The 21,357-nt window shown below is 40.4% G+C and overlaps 1 protein-coding gene across 1 annotated transcript in view; it reads left to right on the plus strand.

The window, feature by feature from the left end:
- Positions 1 to 21,357, plus strand: part of LOC126457155 (dynein regulatory complex protein 1) — a 361,903-nt gene that overhangs the window by 158,022 nt on the left and 182,524 nt on the right. Inside the window, exon 7 of the mRNA XM_050093233.1 lies at positions 12,013 to 12,229. Within this exon, the coding sequence (XP_049949190.1) occupies positions 12,013 to 12,229 (217 nt within the window). The remainder of the gene's footprint in view (positions 1 to 12,012; positions 12,230 to 21,357) is intronic.

The raw sequence follows: 21,357 nt of genomic DNA on the forward strand, positions 1-21,357 counted from the left end.
ATTCCACTGTGGAAGTGATGGGAAGGTATTAGATATGATACTCCTCGTTTCAGGGCACAATGAGAGATAATTGAAACACTGGTGCTGAGTCATGAGAAGAGTGCTCCTTTGTGGTGGATAGCGGGTGTGTGGGAGGTGGTACATGATGAGAGAGAGAGATAAAGCACAGGAGATCTGTTTCTAATTAAGGTTGGGTGTGTAATTTCAGTCTGAAGGTCTCATTGAGACCCTTGGTATATTTGGAGACAGCAATGGGCACCCACATGGCACCATCCTATGCTAACCTGTTCTTGACTGTCTTCAGCAATCATTCATAACAACCCAGGATCCCAAAGCCCTCACTTTGCTCAGATTCACTGATTACATCTTCAAGATCTGACCAAAGGTAAGGGCACTCTGTCCACATGCCTCCTGAATCTCAACAAATCCTTCCCTATTTCCTTCAGCTAGTCCTCCTAAATCCAAGAAGTCACCTTCCTCAATGTTGACATTCATCTCAAGGATGGCTACATTTGTACCTCCGTCCATATCAAACTTATCAATCACCACCAATACCTCCACTTCGACAGCTGCCACCCATTCCATACCAAGAAGTCCCTTCCATACAGGCTAGCCAACTGTGGCTATCACTTCTGTAGTGACAAGCAGTCCCTCTTGAAATATACCAAGGATGTCATGATGCCTTCACAGACCCTCACAACCTTGTACAGATGCGTCCACTGACCTTTTTTGCACTGCCTCACCTTACCTTTTCCCTTTTCTCTTCTCTCTCTGCCCACAACAGTCCTTCACTGTCCAGATCATGTACTGCCTACTCCCACCATTGATACCTCCCTCCTCCCTGCCCATATGGGCATTCTCTCTCTCTCTCTCTCTCTCTCTCTCTCTCTCTCTCTCTCTCTCTCTCTCTCTCTATTTCTCCCCCTTTGCCTTTATACCCCTCCACCCTTCTCTCTCTGCTCCCATCTCCATCTCCATTTCAACTTTCTTCTCTTTCCATCCCTTCCCTCTCTATCTCTTATATGCTCAGACCTCTTTTTTCTTGTTGAGTCATCTTGTTGAGTCGTCTGTCTTTCCCAACACTGCCCCACACTGTATAGTCACCCTCACTGTGCTTTATGCTTCCTTCCCTACCTCCTCCCCTCATCCACCAGCCCAAGCAACACCTCCCAGAAATCCATCATAATAAGTGTCGCTGTGGCTACTGTAGTTTGCATTGGGTCTCTGAGTGGCTGTGCATGGCCTGTGTGTACTTTATAATAGAAGAAGAGCCACATCTCGAAAGTTATTGAATTCTATGTTCTGTTGTGTCTGTGTGTCTGTGTTCCAGCCATCGGTCTGCAATAGGTGAGTGTTTGTCTTTCCCTTACTTTGCTTATTACTGACAGATTTACTCGTTAAGACCTTCTCAACGCTGTATACTCCAGATTTATCAAATTATTTGTCCATTTAGAAAGAGGAAATCTTATTTGTTTAAAGAATGCAGTTAAGTCATGATTATATCTTGTTATTTGGTTGGTCATTATCTGTCACGTTCTAATGCTTTGGATGATGATTTCAGTGTGAAGTAGATATACTAACTTCCACTTCTTTTATGAGATGACTTACTTGAGATGCTTGGCCGAACTCCTTTGCTGGCTAGCCTGCTGCTGCAAACTCTCTTTTCTCTTCTTCTTTGAAGTTTGTTGCTAGGCACAGGAATTTCTTAAGACACTTTCTACTTATAAAAATAAGTAGACATACAAATTTTAATTTCCTCCAATTAATGATGTATAATAAACTTCAGACATTTTACAGATCTCGCTCTTCACGTAAACATATACTGTTTCATAAATCTCTCATGTCTCCAAACGTCAGAAACAAACTAATATACATATAAGAGAAAGTTGGCTTAACACCATGTCCATCCTCAACATGAATCTAAATACACATCTTCCCTTCAACCAGGCTAAGACAATAAGGCAAGTGTTTTTCTCAAGAGTATCTTCTCAACTGTTATTTTTTCACTAACAATAGTCACTGACACTATTATCACAGAGTTACATAAATACTCCATGGTCCTCTTGTATGCACTCATGAAACATCCATGGACTGCCCGACAGGTACTTGTTGGTGCCGTTCGACCACCGTGTCTACATTCTTCCTGCAACTGAATTTAAACCTGCATGCACAGACATGTGATGTACAGTAGGTAGGATTCTATCATCCCACACTCAAATCTAAAATATCATGTGTTCGAGATGGTAGAAGGCCAAATGGTTCTAGAATTTACACCGAAATTCTCTAATCACTACATATCCCACCCCTCAGATCGAACACGTCATATTTTATACATTATCATTATGTAAATAACATCACTCATAACATCATTTCATATCATAACAATATACTTTTCTTATACATGTTTATACATACATCTTTCACTTCAACAATGATCTTTTTTTCTCTCTAGAACAATTTTTAGCTGAGCATTTCTTTATTTTGTTCTTACTACACTTTGATATTAAGATATGAGGTTCTAATCAGCTCTTCTAATGTTTAAGAATTTTGTGGACTCTTTTTTTTCTATACTTCCAATCATAAACTCCAGGTGTTCATGACACAGAGTGATCTACTTTCCATTCTCATTTCCTGTACTACTTTTCCGTAGTATATACTATTTTTACTATTTTTTGTAGTTTGTAGGAACTCTGAGCAAAATGAAAGTGTTCTTTTTGACACTCGTAAACTTACATGAAACATAATAATGCTAGTTGTGCATAGAATTCAAACTTTCCCTATAAAATTTGTGGCTTTTGTCATGATACTGTCCCCTTCTCCTAGGATCAGTACCTATACCTTGCTTGTGGGTTGGCCTTTGTGAGAGCACTTCCTCTTTCCATTCTGGAAGGTATGCCCCTTTATAAAACATTCTTATTTTTTAGGCCACAGGTCATCCAGTCTCTATGTAGGTAAGCCTGCCCTGTATACTTAGCAAATGCTGGGAATGCCCTCCTCATCCTTTCTGAGTAGGCCTCATGGTTCATTACCCTAGTACACATTCCTATGTACACTATAATTAACTATTTTCAGGTAAAAATAAAAATCCATTTTACACTTTGCATTCACTTTTTACTGATTCATTTACTCCCTAGAGTCCTCCTCTACTCCTCAACTTCTATACGCTTAGTAGATACTATGTCTATATATACTATTCAAGTCCCACTATCCTACAATTCCTCAGAGTATTTATTAAACTGACAGTTCCTAATTATTAGCATGACTAATTCCACTCTTACTTTCTTTTTCTTTCTTTGGTCACACCTCTTCCTTGTCTATCTCCTACTCATTACTGCTTTATAGTTATCCCACAACGCACATGCCTTTGTCTCCCTCTTTGCGCATGACTATATCTAAAAGCAAAGACACACATATATGTGCAGATGGATATGTGTGTATGTGCGAGTGTATACCTGTCCTTTCCCCCCCAACGCTTTCGTTTGGTAAGTTACAGCTTCCTTTTGATATATTTTTCCCGCGTGGAATGTTTCCCTCTATAAAAAAGATGCTGTGACTTACCAAACAGGAAAGCGCTGGTAGATAGACATCAGGAAAGAGAGAAGGAGAGGGAAAGACGAAAGTATGTGGGTTTTAAGGGAGAGGGTAAGGAGTCATTCCAATCCTGGGAGCGGAAAGACTTACCTTAGGGGGAAAAAGGGACAGGTATACACTCACACACACACACACACACACACACACACACACACACACACACACACACACATATCCATCCACACATATACAGACACAAGCAGACATATGTAAAGGCAAAGAGTAGAACCTTCATAGATCTTATCTACATATGCAATGAGGAATCATCACAGTTTTATATATGTATACTTATCTTAGAAAATAGATTAAGGAAAGGCCAACCTACATTTCTAGCATTTGTAGACTTAGAGAAAACTTTTGACAATGTTGACTGGAATACTCTCTTTCAAATTCTGAAGGTGGCAGGGGTAAAATACAGGGAGCGAAAGGCTATTTACAATTTGTACAGAAACAAGATGGGGCAGTTAAGAGTCGAGGGGCATGAAAGTGAAGCAGTGGTTGGGAAGGGAGTGAGACTGGGTTGTACCCTATCCCCGATGTTATTCAATCTGTATATTGAGCAAGCAGTAAAGGAAACAAAAGAAAAACTTGGAGTAGGGATTAAAATCCATGGAGAAGAAATAAAAACTTTGAGGTTTGCCAATGACATTGTAATTCTGTCAGAGACAGCAAAGGACCTGGAAGAGCAGCTGAACAGAATGTACAGTGTCTTGAAAGGATGGTATAAGATGAACATCAACAAAAGCAAAATGAGGATAATGGAATGTAGTCAAATTAAATCGGGTGATGCTGAGGGTATTAGATTAGGAAATGAGATGCTTAACGTAGTGAATGAGTTTTACTATTTGGGGAGCAAAATAACTGATGATGGTAGAAGTAGAGAGGATATAAAATGTAGACTGGCAATGGCAAGGAAAGCGTTTCTGAAGAAGAGAAATTTGTTAACATTGAGTATAGATTTAAGTGTCAGGAAGTCTTTTCTGAAAGTATTTGTGTGGAGTGTAGCCATGTATGGAAGTGAAACGTGGACGATAAATAGTTTACACAAAAAGAGAATAGAAGCTTTTGAAATGTGGTGCTACAGAAGAATGCTGAAGATTAGATGGGTAGATCACATAACCAATGAGGTGGTATTGGATAGAATTGGGGAGAAGAGAAATTTGTGGCACAACTTGACTAGAACAAGGGATCAGTTGGTAGGACATGTTCTGAGGCATCAAGAGATCACCAATTTAGTATTGGAGGGCTGCACAGAGGGTAAAAATCGTAGAGGGAGACCAAGAGGTGAATACTCTAAACAGATTCAGAAGGATATATGTTCCAGTAGGTACTGGGAGGTGAAGAAGCTTGCACAGATGATGTGACTTACCGAACGAAAGTGTTGGCAGGTCAAGGGACAAACAAACAAATACAAACATACACACAAAATTCAAGCTTTCGCAACAAACTGTTGCCTCATCAGGAAAGAGGGAAGGAGAGAAAAAGACGAAAGGATGTGGGTTTTAAGGGAGAGGGTAAGGAGTCATTCCAATCACGGTAGCGGAAAGACTTACCTTAGGGGGAAAAAAGGACGGGTATACACTCGCACACACACACATATCCATCTGCGTGTATGTGCAGATGGATATGTGTGTGTGTGTGAGTGTATACATGAATTATGATAGCAATGGGTGCAATATCACTAGGACTGGTCCATGGATCAATGGAAATGTGTTCCTGGTTGGGTGAATGAAGTCCCTTGCTACACCATCTCAACAGCTGTGTCTGGATACACTGTCAATGAAGTGAACAGCTACTGGAAATAAGCAAAAATTCTAATTTCATTTCCAATCTCCTGTATATCTGTGTGTGTGGGTCAATTAGCTTTATCTCCTTCATTGTCACCAAATGCACCATGTTTTGGTATGTTGTTGGCTGATGAGTAAATATATTATTACTTTTGATTGATGTAAAAGAAACATGAACCATGTTTGAATGTCTCATCATTTCAAAACAAACCTTCCTGCTTGAGTGCAAGGAGCTGAAAGATGATTCAGAGGATGTTATTTTAATGCTTTAGCTTCTTTTATATTTATTTGTGTGACTGATGAATTAAATTTGTCAGATTGCTGGTATCTTAAGTTTCACATGTCAGTTAATTATTGCCAGTCAGTTTGTTGATCCCTACACAGGCATACCAGAACTGGGAATTTGTCGGGTTTGTTCATATGAAGCTACAGTGCCATGAAACAAGGTCTTAGGTTCCATGTCTAAATACATAACCATGGATGAAAATGTGTACAGTGATAACTGACAAAGCTGGATTTATTTATTCCATGTGATCTGATGGTGCACAGTGTGTTACAGATGTCAGAAAATATCAGTTAACATTGTTAACATATAGTATCCTAATGTATTATACTGCAAAGATCGGTTAAGTTTACTTCACTTCATTGCTCAATGTTTTCAATTTAACATAAATAGCAAGATTACTGTTCTAGGTATTCATTTATAGAGTAAAAAACAGTGACACAACTAATATGACTTCATGGCTTTGTTAAATTTTATGTTGTCTCCGATGGACTTAACACTAGTGGGAAGATTGTTGAACAGTTGGAGGCCCATGTGGAAAGCTCCCTTTTTACACAGTTGAGTGTTTGTACATAAAACATGCAGATTTGAGTTTTTCCTGGTGTTGTGTTTATTTATTTCATTATTTTTTATGATTTTGGAGTCAGTTGGCCATATGTGGTTTCTGAAAAATTTTAGCGTGTTGAGAATGTATAGGCAAGGCAGTGTAAGGATTTACAGCTTTCTGAATATGGGTTTGCAGGAGTTTCTGGGTTTGCTCCCAGTAATAATCCTCATTGCTCTCTTCTGGATTTTGAATGTGCTCAGGGCAGTTGGTTGATTTCCCCAGAATGTCACATCATATTTTAGGTGGGCTTGTATGTAACTGTAGTTCACACTGGTTAATGTTTTCAGTGTAGCACATGATTTTAGTACACTCAAAGCATTACAGGCAGTACTAATTCTGGCATTTACCTTTCCTGTGTGTGTATTTCATTCCAGGTCATCTTGAACCCACAGACCCAGAAATTTGAAAATAGTGTCAGTATCTATTGGCTGGTTATTTACAGTGACAAGTGGCTGAGAGTAATTTGTATTTTGTGTTGTGTGAAAGTTCATGGAAGCTGTCTTTTTGGTGTTGATAGTTAATTTGTTGATTTTAGCCCAGTTGCTGAGTTGTTCAGTAGCCAAGTTCACAGCTTTTTGCCCAGCCTCTGTATTCTCCCCTTTGAGGAGTACCATTGCATCATCAGCAAATATTATTGTTTTGTGTGCATCTACATACAGGCTCAAGTCATTAATATGCAGGAGGAAAAGTAGAGGTCCCAATATTGAGCCCTGTGGTACACCTTGATTTACTGTTTTATTACTCGATAGGATTTCGGTTATTGAGTTGGTTTGTCTATTAGTGTATTTCATGCTGACTCTCTGCATCCGATTGGTTAAGAATGAAGCAATCCAATTGTTTGCAATTTCTCTGATACCATAGTGTTCTATTTCTTCCAGCAATATTTTGTGGTCAACAGTGTCAAAAGCCTTTGACAGATCCAGAAATATGCCTGTTATGGGTTGTTTTTTATCTAACAGATCTGATAGTGTATTTATGCAATCATATACTGCAGTTTCAGTAGATTTGTTTCTTCTGAACCCGTGTTGAGCTAAACTTAGTAAATACTTTTTTTCAATGAAGTCCATCAGCTTTTTGTACATTATTTATTCAAAAACTTTAGGAAAGTAGGATGAGATTGAGATAGGCCTGTAGTTATTCATATCTTTATTATCACCTTTTTTGAAGACAGGAATTACTTTACAAAGTTTCAGAGCTTCAGGGAAAGTACCTGCCTGAAAAGAACAGTCACAGAGATGAGTTAACGGTTCAGCAATTGTGTGTACACAGTTTTTGATGACAGCTGCTGGGATACCATCAATTCTAGCTGAATATGAATTTTTTAACTCTCTGAGGGCTTTTGCATTGTCATTTTCAGTGACTTTGGTAATGAAAATTGACTCTGCACATGTGTGATATTTTTGGTTTGTTGGTTGGTAGTTTGTGTTATGATTATTTTTGACCAATTTTTCAGCTATGCTCATAAAGAATTTGTTGAAAGAGTTCACCACAGCTTCGGGATTAGATATAGATTCATTGTTGAGTTTGATTTTTATGTTTGTGTTTGTAGCTTTGATTTCCCCTCTATCCCTTTTTATAATATTCCACATTGCTTTTACTTTATTGCTGGATCTGTCAATGTACTCATCATTTTGCATCCTTTTTGCCGGTCTTATCACTCTTCTTAGGATACATGTGTAGTTTTTATAGTATTCTGTTAGTTGGTGGGAGTCACTACTTAGTTTACATAACATGTGGAGTATTCTTTTATGTTTGCAAGAGATTTTTATAGCTTGTGTAATCCAAGTCTTGTTTCTCTTATTATTATTTATTCTTACTTGGTTTTGTGGAAAAGCCTCTTCAAAGTGATGGATCATTGTGTCAAGAAATATGTTGAATTTCATGTTGACATCATTGGCTACATACGTGTCTGTCCACTTTTCTTTACTAAGCAGAGCATTTAACTTGTTCAAGTAATCTTGAGTGAAAAACCTTTGTAAAGTTTTAGGTGGGACTGGGTTTGAGGTATCTTTGTTAACATCAACCTTTAGAATGACAGCTTGGTGGTCACTGAATTCTGCATTGTATACTTCTAGTGTTGGGTTAAGTTTATTTCTATTTGCAAAAATTTGATCTAGAGCTATCTTGGATGTGGGTGTTATTCTAGTGGGCTCATTTACAAGGCCATGCAGCTTATAAGTTTGTGCAATGTTAATCAATGTCTCCCTGTTTCTGCTGTGGGTGCGAAAGTCTATATTAAAGTCACCACATATAATTACATCCTGTTTCCACTGACTTATTTTGGATAGAAACAAGTCCACTTGTAACAGGAAATCATTAATACTACTGGAAGGGGGATGGTAAATTGTAGCTACAATTAGATTTACATCTGTAAGCTTTATGGCTGCACATTCAAAGATCTTGTCTGTTCCTATTTCCTTTAGGGTAGGAAGTGGGCTATGTTCAATGTGTTGTTTTATGAAGATGGCAACCCCACCATGTCCATCATTTGATCTGGAGCAGTGTTCACACAATTTGAAATTTGGTAGTGAGATTAACTTAACTACATCAGTGCAGAGCCAGTGCTCTACTAGGCGTACTACTGAGATATCACTGAGTTCACTCAGCAAAATGCTTAAGTCATCAGTTTTGTTGCTTAAGGATTGGACATTATCCACAGAAACAGTAAACTGTTCCAAAAACCGGATCAAGCTTTGACATTGACAGAAAAAGGTCATTTGATGGAAACAAATTGACATGAGTTGGTTTGGAACAGGTATCAAGACTAATGCAACAGTGGCATTTGTATCCCCTGGGTTTTTTCTGTGAAGAGGCCTAATCCTGAGAATGGCTGCTAGCAAGTGTTAGTGTACTATTACAAACAGGAGTATTGGCTTCATATTATTTATCTTCATGTAAGCCATACATTTTATTATCTGATGCTTCTAAATTTATTAGAATCTTCTGTATATGTTGCTATATGTGGGGTTGTATCAATGGTATGCCAAAATAGGGCCTCGCTAAGGGTGCAGACACAGAGAGCACACACAAAATGTCTGTAAAAAAAGAAAGAAAGATGATTTAAGAATTAACCAGGAGGTGTATGTTAGTTTTCATGCATCTCACATTCCTGTCTTCTGTCTATGAGAAGATGGCTTATCCTGGGTTCACAATGGTAAATGCACACTGCTACCTCAGTATCGTTTCATAGCATCATAAAAAAAGACTGCTTTTGAACAGACATATATTGCTAACATATTACACATGGCAACAGTATGCCTGGTCCATACTGCTGCTGCCTACTAAGCTCACTCATGTGTAATAATTGTATTCTTGCTGTCACTTCACTACAGTATGGCAGGATCTCAAAGGTCAGTGATTTGACCATAAGCTTGAGGTTTTCCCCTATTCCTGCTGACTGGAGCATGACGTTATGGTGGCAAAGCAATTAGAAAAGGTGGATGTGATGTGTAATTTACTAACCCCTGCATCAAGTACTTTGCCCTGTGGATTAAGCTTCTTCCAGAATATGGAAGTTCAAATAATGAAATGGAATGCAGTTGGGTTACACCCTTGCAAATCATCTATATTTCATTTGATGACTGCTCCATCATTTTTAAGGGACAAATGAGTTGAGCAAATGCTGTGCTTTGCACTGGCTGGAACTGCTGGTGGTAGTGGGCATGTGTGCATGAGGTGTGCTCACTTGTGTGAATGTGTGTGTTTTCTTTGCTGAAGAAGGCTTTGGCCGAAAGCTTTAATGTGTAATAGTCTATTTGTTGTGCTTGTCTGCAACTCAATGGGTCATTTGACAATGAGGAGAAATCTATCCTTTTCCTCATATTGTTGATCTTCCAACCTAGAGTTGAATATTGAGAGATTCATTCTGAACTACAACTAGAAATTATTGACCTGCAGCATGACAAAAAACACAAAGACAAACATCAGAGCAAGAAAAACAACTTAGAATTCTATACACATGTCTCTCGGGATAGATTTCCTCTTTTCCACAAACAGATGATTACAATACATCAATGTTTGATTGCACATATATTTCTGAATAATTGTTCTCTGTAATGAAAAAGTAATAGGACAGGCCTGAGAAATTCGCTGTCTGATTGTAATTGAAACTGCACACTGCGTCTAGAGTTCACAATAACAATTACTCCAAACATGGAAGCAATTATTAAGGAGAACAAGTGTAAGAGACACAAGAACCCTACAATTTAATACCTTCATTTTTTTGTATAACACCTCACAAAATAAATAAAGGAAATGTAGATGTATGCATTAATAAAACTATGTGGTGTGTAAAAATTTTCCTTTATTTGTTTCATTTGTAGAAATAATAATTCATATAATGATTTTCATGCAGCAGGTTATGGATTTAAATTAACTGATGAACATGCAACAGCAGCTGCCTGTCTCACAGCTGTTCTGTCCCCAACTTGACTCCCCATTTGGCTCCCCACTCTCTGTCCTGTGACAATAGTGGGAGTACCTTGCTCACGTCACTCCGTGCTTGTGCCCTGCTGTTCACTGCTTTCTTCTGTGAAGCCTTAAGTAAAGTAGTAAAAGACTGCAAATACCCACCTTGGTTTAATGGTACCATTTGGAGATTGTTGTGAGAATAGGTACTACTAGACTCTCCTTATGAAAGAGACTGCAGGGAAATTTGAAGAGAAATAATAGCCACTCATGCATCTTTGAGAAGGGCCACAGATGTAATTTACACTACTTTTCATGGTCTCTCTCTCTCTCTCTCTCTCTCTCTCTCTCTCTCTCTCACACACACACACACACACACACACACACACACATACATTGCATTGTACTGGACAAACACACATAGTGTCCAGATGGCACAATGTAGAGGTACAGGTGTATGTCCTCATGTGTGTGTGTGTTGAGTGTAAATTTGTAATCTAGCTTGACAAAGGATTTATTCCTAAAGTGAACAAGTCTCTTTTGCTGTTCAGTGAGTGGTTTCCTTTACTTCTAAATTACTTTCATTCTACCAGAACTTCTCTATTATATTTTTAAAAAAATGTAAGTTATCACAAAGATCCAGCAGCAGTATTAGATTGGTTGCTAACAAAGCTATTGTCTATAAGGTGTAATGAAAGCATCCTGCTGACATCTGACATTTTAGAGGCTGTTTCCATACAATATAAAACCACTCAATTTAGCAATTGGCTTATGGGATGGCTGTGGAGAGGGGATGCCTCATGTTTTGTCCAGGGGTTCCTTATCTGGCTCTGCCCCTCGCCAGATATAAATGTCAGATACATGGCTAAATATTTGAAATCCATCTATACACCTTTTCACTATAAAGCATATGAGAGAATGAGCCAATAATGCCGCCATTGAATTGTCACCAAAATCAGATACAGGTAAGTGATAAACAAGTGTGAGTCTTGTAATATCTATATCAGTTGAGCACACCATAGGCACGTTGAGTGCAAACTGCTGCACTAAGTAAGCAACACTTGGGGTATGAAACATTTTGACTGTTATGGTAATACTCCAAAGTCAAATGGTTTGAGGGAGAAGTAATAGATAAACAGTATCTACTTACTTTGACATAAAAAGTGGCATCAGTTTTAAAACTAGTGACATTAGCAGTAGTTTAATAATAAATTGTTAATGCAGCTAATTGTTATAGTTTCTGGCCACCACTTGTTCATGTTTCTGTGTACATGAATTACTCTTGGTTCTTCTTTCATACAATAATGTTTATCTTAATATGTTTTACTTCAATCTAGGCTGCAAGGAATGGTGAATTCTCTGAAGAAAAATATTGCTGAAATTGAAAATATCACAAAAAATGAATCTGATCATCTGAGAAATGATATTATAAAACTTCATGACAAATTAATGAAGTTAGATGAACGAACTGATTACCTTTCTCAAATAAATGATACCAAGTATCACCAATTATGGGATATGAATCAGGAGAAAGCCACAAAACTCTTACAAAAGGTATGTTTTCTATCAATTTATTTGCATGTCACCATATTTGTGTAGGGCAGATATGAATTGTACTGACAAAATTCAAAAGCCTGTTCAGAGATGATAGCTGAATATTTGTATTCCTAAAAAGTACTAAATTAAATATTAAACTGCTAAAAAATTGTTGTTCATATGTTGCAGTTATTACCTTTACAAAGATTTCAATAAAAAGTCTTAGACTTTATTAGTTAAAATTATGAATAAAATATTCAGTGATCTCAATTGTATCTTCATGATACACAAAACTGTCATGATAATTGATTTGTGTCATTTCGTAAATAAATACTCCCAAAGACAAGAAAATTGTAAATTGTTAGGTGTTTATGTTAATAAGGACTTCAACTGTAACTTAAGTGCTACAGATCTTCTTTAATCCTAAGCTTGCAACTTGGCGTTACTTGGAAGTGAAAATTTCAGAAAGTTGCATACTTTTCCTGTTTTCATTTAACATTGTCTTATGAGTTCATATTCTGGAGTAAATCATCATTGGGGAAGAAACTGTTTGCAATATGGTATAGTGGCTGTGAGGGTAAAGACCTCTACTGGATGGCTGGGAAAGAACAATGGTCATGGAGGCCAAAGTCCATATGTCAGGGAAAGGAGATGACACAAACTCAACAGGAACACCCACAGTTGTATCAGACTCTTTATACTCAATGTATAAAAAGAAACTATTTAAGAGAGCCACAACAAAGCCATCCTTGAAAATTGGCCTCATGGTTAATGAGGTCTACCAGCTGGGGCAAGAAATGTAGGTTCACATTTGCTCTATAGGCAGTAACAAAAGAACTGGACATGCAGATATGATAAAGAAACTGAGATCATTTAAGGGCTCAAATAATTCTTCATTTGTGGTGTATCCTTAAATTTTCAGCTTTGGTGCATAATGTCTGGTCGGAAATTGGCATTTTGAAGGCTGCATGAAGCAACATTTCTGGTAATAGAAAAGTTCGTAAATGTAGTCTAAAACATCCATACTGTGATGGAGACAAGTAGGCACTCACATTCTGTGGGTGCAGTCCACCATCAAACCTTGAACCATGCAGACAAGTTGTGGTGGAGGTGTGTATGTCTTAAGTGGCAGTACACCATGAGTTCCTAATCTGCAGCAGCTAGGCTGGCAATGTCTTATGCAGCACTATGATAGGTACCAGCTGCAGCTGATGTTGCTTCCTAGCTGTCAGATCCTCTGCAAGCGCTACATGACATGCGACTGTGCCCATAGTGCTGGAAGTATTGGTTGGTCAGATTGGCATGTGGTGGCACCAAACTCTGGATTCCATTGGCCGATACCCCTTAAAGGACAAGTGGCAACACAGTGGCCAAGTGGATGATCCACTGGCTGAGTGAGCCAATGTTAATAGCATCTTGTTGACAGTTTGTTTAGCAGTTGTGGTTACTGCAGTGCTGATTTGGCAACTAGATAGCCGATACTTGGTGGCTGCTACAATACATCATTATTTTGTGGCTGCTGGTGCCAATGTTATGTAGTGTGGTTACTACAGTGCTGGTTTGGTGACCTAGATAGGCTGTTCTGATGGCTGCTGCTGCTGCACTGCTGTAATATTGGTGACAGTGAGCATTTCAGTGATGTCACAAACTGTGTGGTGACCTCTGAAACGGGTATGGAAAGTATGTCATGCTTTTGTGCTGCAACAAGGAATAATATGTGATGACCACTCCACAACTGCTTGTAGGATGCTTATTCACTCCCTTATGAAGTATGATGGAAACAACTTATCACAATTTGAAAAAAAAAGCAGTTACACCCAGGAAGATATTACTAGAAAGAGAGCTTACTTACATTATTCTGCACTCAATGTTAGTTCTAGCACATAGAGTAGTGACAAACATGCAAAAATGTGTGGCAAGGCAGAAGAGAGGGATGAAGTATTCAGTCATAAAAATCTTAGATTACTTTCCCAGAGGCTGATAGAAAATCTCTCTCTCTCTCTCTCTCTCTCTCTCTCTCTCTCTCTCTCTGTGTGTGTGTGTGTGTGTGTGTGTGTGTGTGTGTGTGTGTCTTTGAGAGAGACAGAGAGAGAGAGAGAGAGAGAGAGAGAGAGAGAGAGAGAGAGAAGGAGGGGGAGATTGAACATATTTTAGTATAAAGCACTGTATGAAAAAAGTACTTAACACAATCTTGCAAATGGTCAGCATCTTGTCAGTTTTTCACCAAAAAAGTGTACTATAATTTTAAAACAGACTTGTTCCATTCCCTACCCAGAGGTCACAGTAGTGAACGATGGAACAAGCAAATGACTAAACAAATTTAACTATGCTGAATGGTGCTTGCTCACATAATCTTTGCCTCATGGCAATTACTTTGAATGTTAACTACAGCTTCCTGTTATTCCCACTGAACATTGGATGATTGGATGGCACAACCTTCAATGGCAAGGGTCCAGTTATTCATTAGCTGTTCACAGTAATGTTCACTATAGTGAATTGCTTCAGGGGGAAATGAATCATTTGCATCCAGAACAAGAATGCTGATTATCAAAGCAATTGTTGAATGGTATCAACAAAGGAAATTTACAAGAGGACATGCAAAAGAAACAGAACTTTTTTTAGTCAAAATATCCATGGGTGTGCTGCCAGTCTATAGTGTCCAACGGGCACAATATTTCGGCGATCATACATGTCGCCATCATCAGGTGAACTGACGGACTGAGCTCCTGTGAACGTGCCAGCACGGAGATCCGTACGCTATGGCTGCTCAGAGGGACCTGGGTTTGGTCGCGGTGGCGGCCGATTTAAATACCCTCCGCCCGCGACGCGCTCCCTCCGCCGTCCGCACCCCGCGCCACGGTTGCGCGGTGGAACAGATTGCGATGGCGTACGAGATGACATCGGTGTGATGGCTCTGTCCGCCGTGGTCATCACAACTATACGTTTGCTCGATTTACTCTTGATTAACCCAATCGCTGGTTCCCAAGCCTTGCTAAGATTATAGCCACAGTAACGGTTTATGAGGTCATCATTGGTGCAAATTTTGATGGCCTCTCTAACAACGCTGTCCCAGTATCTCGACGTCTGTACCAGAATCCTCGTGCGGTCATACTCCATGGCGTGATTTTCTGACAAACAATGTTCAGCGACTGCCGACTTGCTCGGATACATCAGTCGAGTGTGCCTCTGGTGTTCACGGCATCAATCCTCGACGGTACGCATCGTCTGACCAATATACAACTTGACACATTGACACGGAATATGGTACATGCCGGCCTTCCTCAAACCGAGGTCATCTTTGGCACTCCCCACCAGTGCACGAGTTTTATTTGGAGGACAAAACACAGTTCCGACCCGGTGTCTCTTCAGAATGCGGGTGATTTTCCCCGAGAGTGCGCCTGTGTATGGAATAAATGCAGTGCCTACCTCCTCCCTCATGACTTCATCCATCTCAACAGGTTGTGCTGCAGTGGTTGGGCGGAGAGCACGTTGAATCTGCCACTCTGAGTACCCATTTTTTCGAAATACAGTTCTCAGATGTTCCAATTCCTGGGGTAGACTCTCTGCATCAGAGATAGTGCGCACCCTATGTACTAGAGTTTTAAGTACCCCATTCCTCTGTGAAGGGTGGTGGTAGCTGTCTGCGTGCAAATACAGATCAGTGTGCGTTGTCTTCCGATACACCCCATGACCTAGGGTGCCGTCAGCCCTTCTCTTGACCAAGATGTCAAGGAAAGGTAATTTACCCTCCGTTTCAGTCTCCATAGTGAATTTGATGTTGGGGTGTATGGAATTTAGATGTGTAAGGAAGTCAAGGAGTTTATCCGTACCATGTGGCCAGATGATGAACGTGTCGTCCACGTAACAGAAGAAGCAAGTGGGTTTCCATACGGATGACAACAGGGCTTCCTCCTCGAAGTTCTACATGTACAAATTCGCTACCACCGGTGAGAGTAGGCTACCCATGGCAACTCCCTCCGTTTGTTTGTAGTATTCTCCATTAAAAAGAAAATACGTGGAAGTCAAGACATGCCTAAAAAGTTCAGTGGTCTTCTCGTCAAACTTCTGACTAATCAATTGTAGTGACTCTCGCAGGGGTACCCTTGTAAACAAGGAAACGACGTCAAAACTCACCATGATATCTGACTCATCCAACCTGAAGCTATCAAGGCGTTTAACAAAATCCACGAAATTACGGATGTGATGAGGGCATTTACCCACACAAGGATTTAATATTCCCATCAGGTATTTGGCCAACAAATATGTAGGTGCCCTGATGTTGCTGACAATGGGGCGTAATGGTACCCCCTCTTTGTGAACCTTCAGGAGTCCATATAGTCTAGGTGGTACCGGACCTTGGGGTAACAATTTCTTAGCATCACCATCCGGTAAATCTGCGTCCTTGAGAAGCGCCCTCATCTTGTTCTCCACCTTCTTTGTAGGGTCAATCCAATCCCAGGAAGATTGATGGTGTCACCTGGGTGTCAGCTGATTCCGCCCATAAGGAGGCTACGGGACGTCAAACAGTTAAGTTCTCACGTCTCCTTGACAAACCATCTCTGCAGGTTCCGTGCAAGACTGTCATCAATTTGAGTGGCATGGTGTTGAGTGATGATACGGTCTCGGTTTTGCAGGAAGGTCTCAACTTCGCTCCCACCCCCAAGTTCACTCCAGTCGCAGAAATTGTTAGTGCTGTTGAACAGGTTGTAGTTCGACTTCTGCCAGAATCAGCCGAGGAAATATGTCGTGAAACTTGTCGTGCATTGACGAAATCCAAGCCGATGAAGTCAAATATCAGCAGTAAAGAGAGGGCGGCCATTCGTGATCTGAGGGAGCGCTCTGAAATTGTTGTCTTACCGGCTGACAAAGGCAATGCTACAGTTGTTGTCTCCCATAAGGACTACACTGATAAGATGCAGAGCCTGCTAAATGATGATTCCTACCGGAAGATCAGCGTTGACCCTACAAAGAAGGTGGAGAACAAGACGAGGGCGCTTTTCAAGGACGCAGATTTACCGGAGGGTGACGCTAAGAAATTTTTACCCCAAGGTCCGGTACCGCCTAGACTACATGGACTCCTGAAGGATCACAAAGAGGGGGTACCATTACGCCCCATTGTCAGCGACATCAGGGCACCTACATATTTGTTGGCCAAATACCTGATGGGAATATTAAGTCCTTATGTGGGTAAATGCCCTCATCACATCTGTAATTCCGTGGATTTTGTTAAACGCCTTGATAGCTTCAGGTTGGATGAGTCAGATATCATGGTGAGTTTTGACGTCGTTTCCTTGTTTACGAGGGTACCCCTGCGAGAGTCACTACAATTGATTAGTCAGAAGTTTGACGAGAAGACCACTGAACTTTTTAGGCATGTCTTGACTTCCACGTATTTTCTTTTTAATGGAGAATACTACAAACAAACGGAGGGAGTTGCCATGGGTAGCCCACTCTCACCGGTGGTAGCGAATTTGTACATGGAGAACTTCGAGGAGGAAGCCCTGTCGTCATCCGTATGGAAACCTACTTGCTTTTTCTGTTACGTCGACGACACGTTCGTCATCTGGCCACATGGTATGGATAAACTCCTTGACTTCCTTACACATCTAAATTCCATACACCCCAACATCAAATTCACTATAGAGACGGAAACGGAGGGTAAATTACCTTTCCTTGACGTCTTGGTCAAGAGAAGGGCTGACGGCACCCTAGGTCATGGGGTGTATCGGAAGACAATGCACACTGATTTGTATTTGCACGCAGACAGCTGCCACCACCCTTCACAGAGGAATGGGGTTCTTAAAACTCTAGTACATAGGGTGCGCACTATCTCTGACGCAGAGAGTCTACCCCAGAAATTGGAACATCTGAGAACTGTATTTCGAAAAAATGGGTACTCAGAGTGGCAGATTCAACGTGCTCTCTGCCCAATCACTGCAGCACAACCTGTTGAAATGGATGAAGTAACGAGGGAGGAGGTAGGCACTGCATTTATTCCATACACAGGCGCACTCTCAGGGAAAATCCCCCGCATTCTGAAGAAACACCGGGTCGGAACTGTGTTTTGTCCTCCAAATAAAACTCGTGCACTGGTGGGGAGCTCCAAAGATGACCTCGGTTTGAGGAAGGCTGGCATGTACCAGATTCCATGTCAATGTGGCAAGTAGTATATTGGTCAGATGATGTGTACTGTCGAGGATCGATGCCATGAACAACAGAGGCACACTCGACTGATGTATTCGAGCAAGTCGGCGGTCGCTGAACATTGTTTGTCAGAGAATCACGCCATGGAGTATGACCGCACGAGGATTCTGGTACAGACGTCGAGATACTGGGACAGCGTTGTTAGAGAGGCCATTGAAATTCGCACCAATGATGACCTCATAAACTGTGACTGTGGCTATAATCTTAGCAAGGCTTGGGAACCAGCGATTGGGTTAATCAAGAGTAAATCGAGCAAACGTATAGTTGTGACGACCACGGCGGACAGAGCCATCACACCGATGTCATCTCAGACGCCGTCGCAATCTGTTCCACCGCGCAACCGTGGCGTGGGGCGCGGACGGCGGAGGGAGCGTGCTGCGGGCGGAGGGTATTTAAATTGGCCGCCGCCGCGACCAAACCCAGGTCCCTCTGAGCAGCCATAGCGTACGGGTCTCCGTGCTGGCACGTTCACAGGAGCTCAGTCCGTCAGTTCACCTGATGATGGCGACATGTATGATCGCCGAAATATTGTGCCCATTGGACACTATAGACTGGCAGCACACCCGTGGATATTTTGACTATCAAATACGCCGGGAGAAACTCAAGAATCACAGAACTTTTTTTTAAAAATGTAGTTCTTACATTTTTAAACAAAAATCCTTCAGTTGCCACTATCATGATACACTTGCTTAACTTTTTTTCAAAACTTTTTTCAAATCCCTTTCCCCTCCCCCCACCTCATCAACATCAGCAAAACACATTCCTTCATCTCTCCATTTCATCTGGGAACAACAAAGTTGGGTGAATAGAGGAGATGGGGCACAATACTCATTTCATTTTTGGTGAAAAACAGATAGAGCTGTGTGAACCAAGACATTACTGATTTGGGAAAGTCAGTCACCTGACTGCCACAAATTGGGCCTCTTCTACTGCAAATTGTTGTAGAATCTTTTCAGAAGATCTGGGTAGAAAGCATAATTAACAGTCTGATCTTGCATAGCAAACTCCAAATGGACAACTCCTTGAACATCAAAAGAAGTATGAGACAGCCTTGCTTGACAGGCTTTTTTGAGGTGAGGTGAACTTAAATTTGGGCTTGATTGTTAGTTCATATTAGGCTCATAACCATAGCACCACGATTCATGATGGCTTTGCAATAAAAGATTGGATCATTTTGGAACTCTTGTTTCAACCAAAGACTGCTTTCACATGAAACTTCTTTTCTTCAGCAGTCAGCAGTTGAGTCACAAATTTGGTAGCCGTCCTTTTCCTCACAAACTCTTCTATTAAAATTCACTGAACTGAGTTCTGATTTACTCCAGACAGCTCTACTATTTCTTAAATGGTCTGTTGTCAAACATCCAGGATGGTTTTGGTATTTGTTCTTCAGTTTTGGCAGTGGACGGATGACCTGACTGAGATCTGTCATCAATTAAGCACTTGAGTTTTTCCCATTACATAACCATTCTTGGATGTTTTGAACATTTCAAGGCTTTCTGCACCAGTTACTCTACACAAGAAGCAAATCTATATGGCTGTGAGCTGTTGATGAGAATCAGCCATTACAAAGTCAATGAGCACACAAAACAAGAGTCACTAAAAAGTCACACAAGTCAGACAGTAACTTCTTTAGCAATCACACTTCACTTACTGACTGAGGAATGGCAGCTCTATATGCTCCTAGAAGCTGAATGCAGTACTACAAAAATTCTGCCCAAAACATCAGTTCAGTTTCTCTTGTGTACCCCTCATATTTCTGAGTAAACATAGTGCCAGTATATTTCCCAATATGAATAGGAATTTTTTTGTTGTTGGCTCATCACTATTGGAATGAGATAGGCTATAAAATTTTGCATGACAAACAGAAGCAATGGAAAGATATAGTATTCAGTTGAAACACGTAACTTCATTTTGCAGTCTGTTGAGGATGATGAAGACAGCCCAGTAAGTTATGTAGAGGCCCAGATTCTATCAAATTATTTATTCCACAAAATCTGAAATGGATATCTTTTAAACAGGTAGTTTAGCAAGAAGATATCTCATTTAATTCATTTTAAGAATGGCTTTTTGGGAAAAGGCACTGGCTGCAGACAGAGGTTCAAGGCATATGCTTACATGTTTTCCAAAGCATGCTCAGATAGAGCAGATTTTTGAGGCTAGCATAGGCAATAGTATCTTTTGTGCTCCTTCCAGTGTTGTTCCAATCTGCACTGTCTATCTGATATAAGATTATCCTCACTCACATGTTGTTTTGCAAACCTTAGTCGTTCTGAGATGTTCCATATCTTTTACTAGTCTCAGTAAGAGGCCTGAAGATTGATTTAATTTTGAGTCTCTTCAAAAGGTGACTAATCTTACCCTAGCCATACAGCAGTAGAATCACAAACATTTCTCAGACTGCCAGGGGTTTATTAAATACCCTTTGAGTGTGGATAATGTTATGTCTGACAAACAGTGTGTAATGTGGAACAAAGCAGGATCTACTGATTGTAAGCTGAAGCAGGAACAGCAAAAACAGAGGCAACATATGTCTGTATATGGTGCTACCAGAGGCAACAGTTACGTAACAGCTGGCAACTTAAGTATGTAAGGGCATTCCAGCAGTCACTTCCACTTGACAATGGCCAAGGAGTGTTTGGTCAAAAGCTTGTGTCATTTTAACCACTTGATACACCTAGAAGCCTGAGAACATTTTTGTTTGAATGTTATCAGATTGAGACTGCATGCTCACAAGTATTGAGATAGGTGTATAATGCCAGCCAAGAAAGTGGATACATTTGCAAAACAATAAGAAGAGCTACAAGATCCAACAAGAAGCTCAACAGAGAAAATGAAATAGAAGAACAGCTCCTGACTGGGCACTTACCTTATAAATTTTTATACAGGTAGTGTGCTTTGCTGAGGAGGCACCAAAACAGTTTTCCAAAATGCCCACACAAAAT

This window comes from Schistocerca serialis, chromosome 2, assembly GCF_023864345.2.
Source record: "Schistocerca serialis cubense isolate TAMUIC-IGC-003099 chromosome 2, iqSchSeri2.2, whole genome shotgun sequence".
Taxonomy (NCBI): domain Eukaryota; kingdom Metazoa; phylum Arthropoda; class Insecta; order Orthoptera; family Acrididae; genus Schistocerca; species Schistocerca serialis.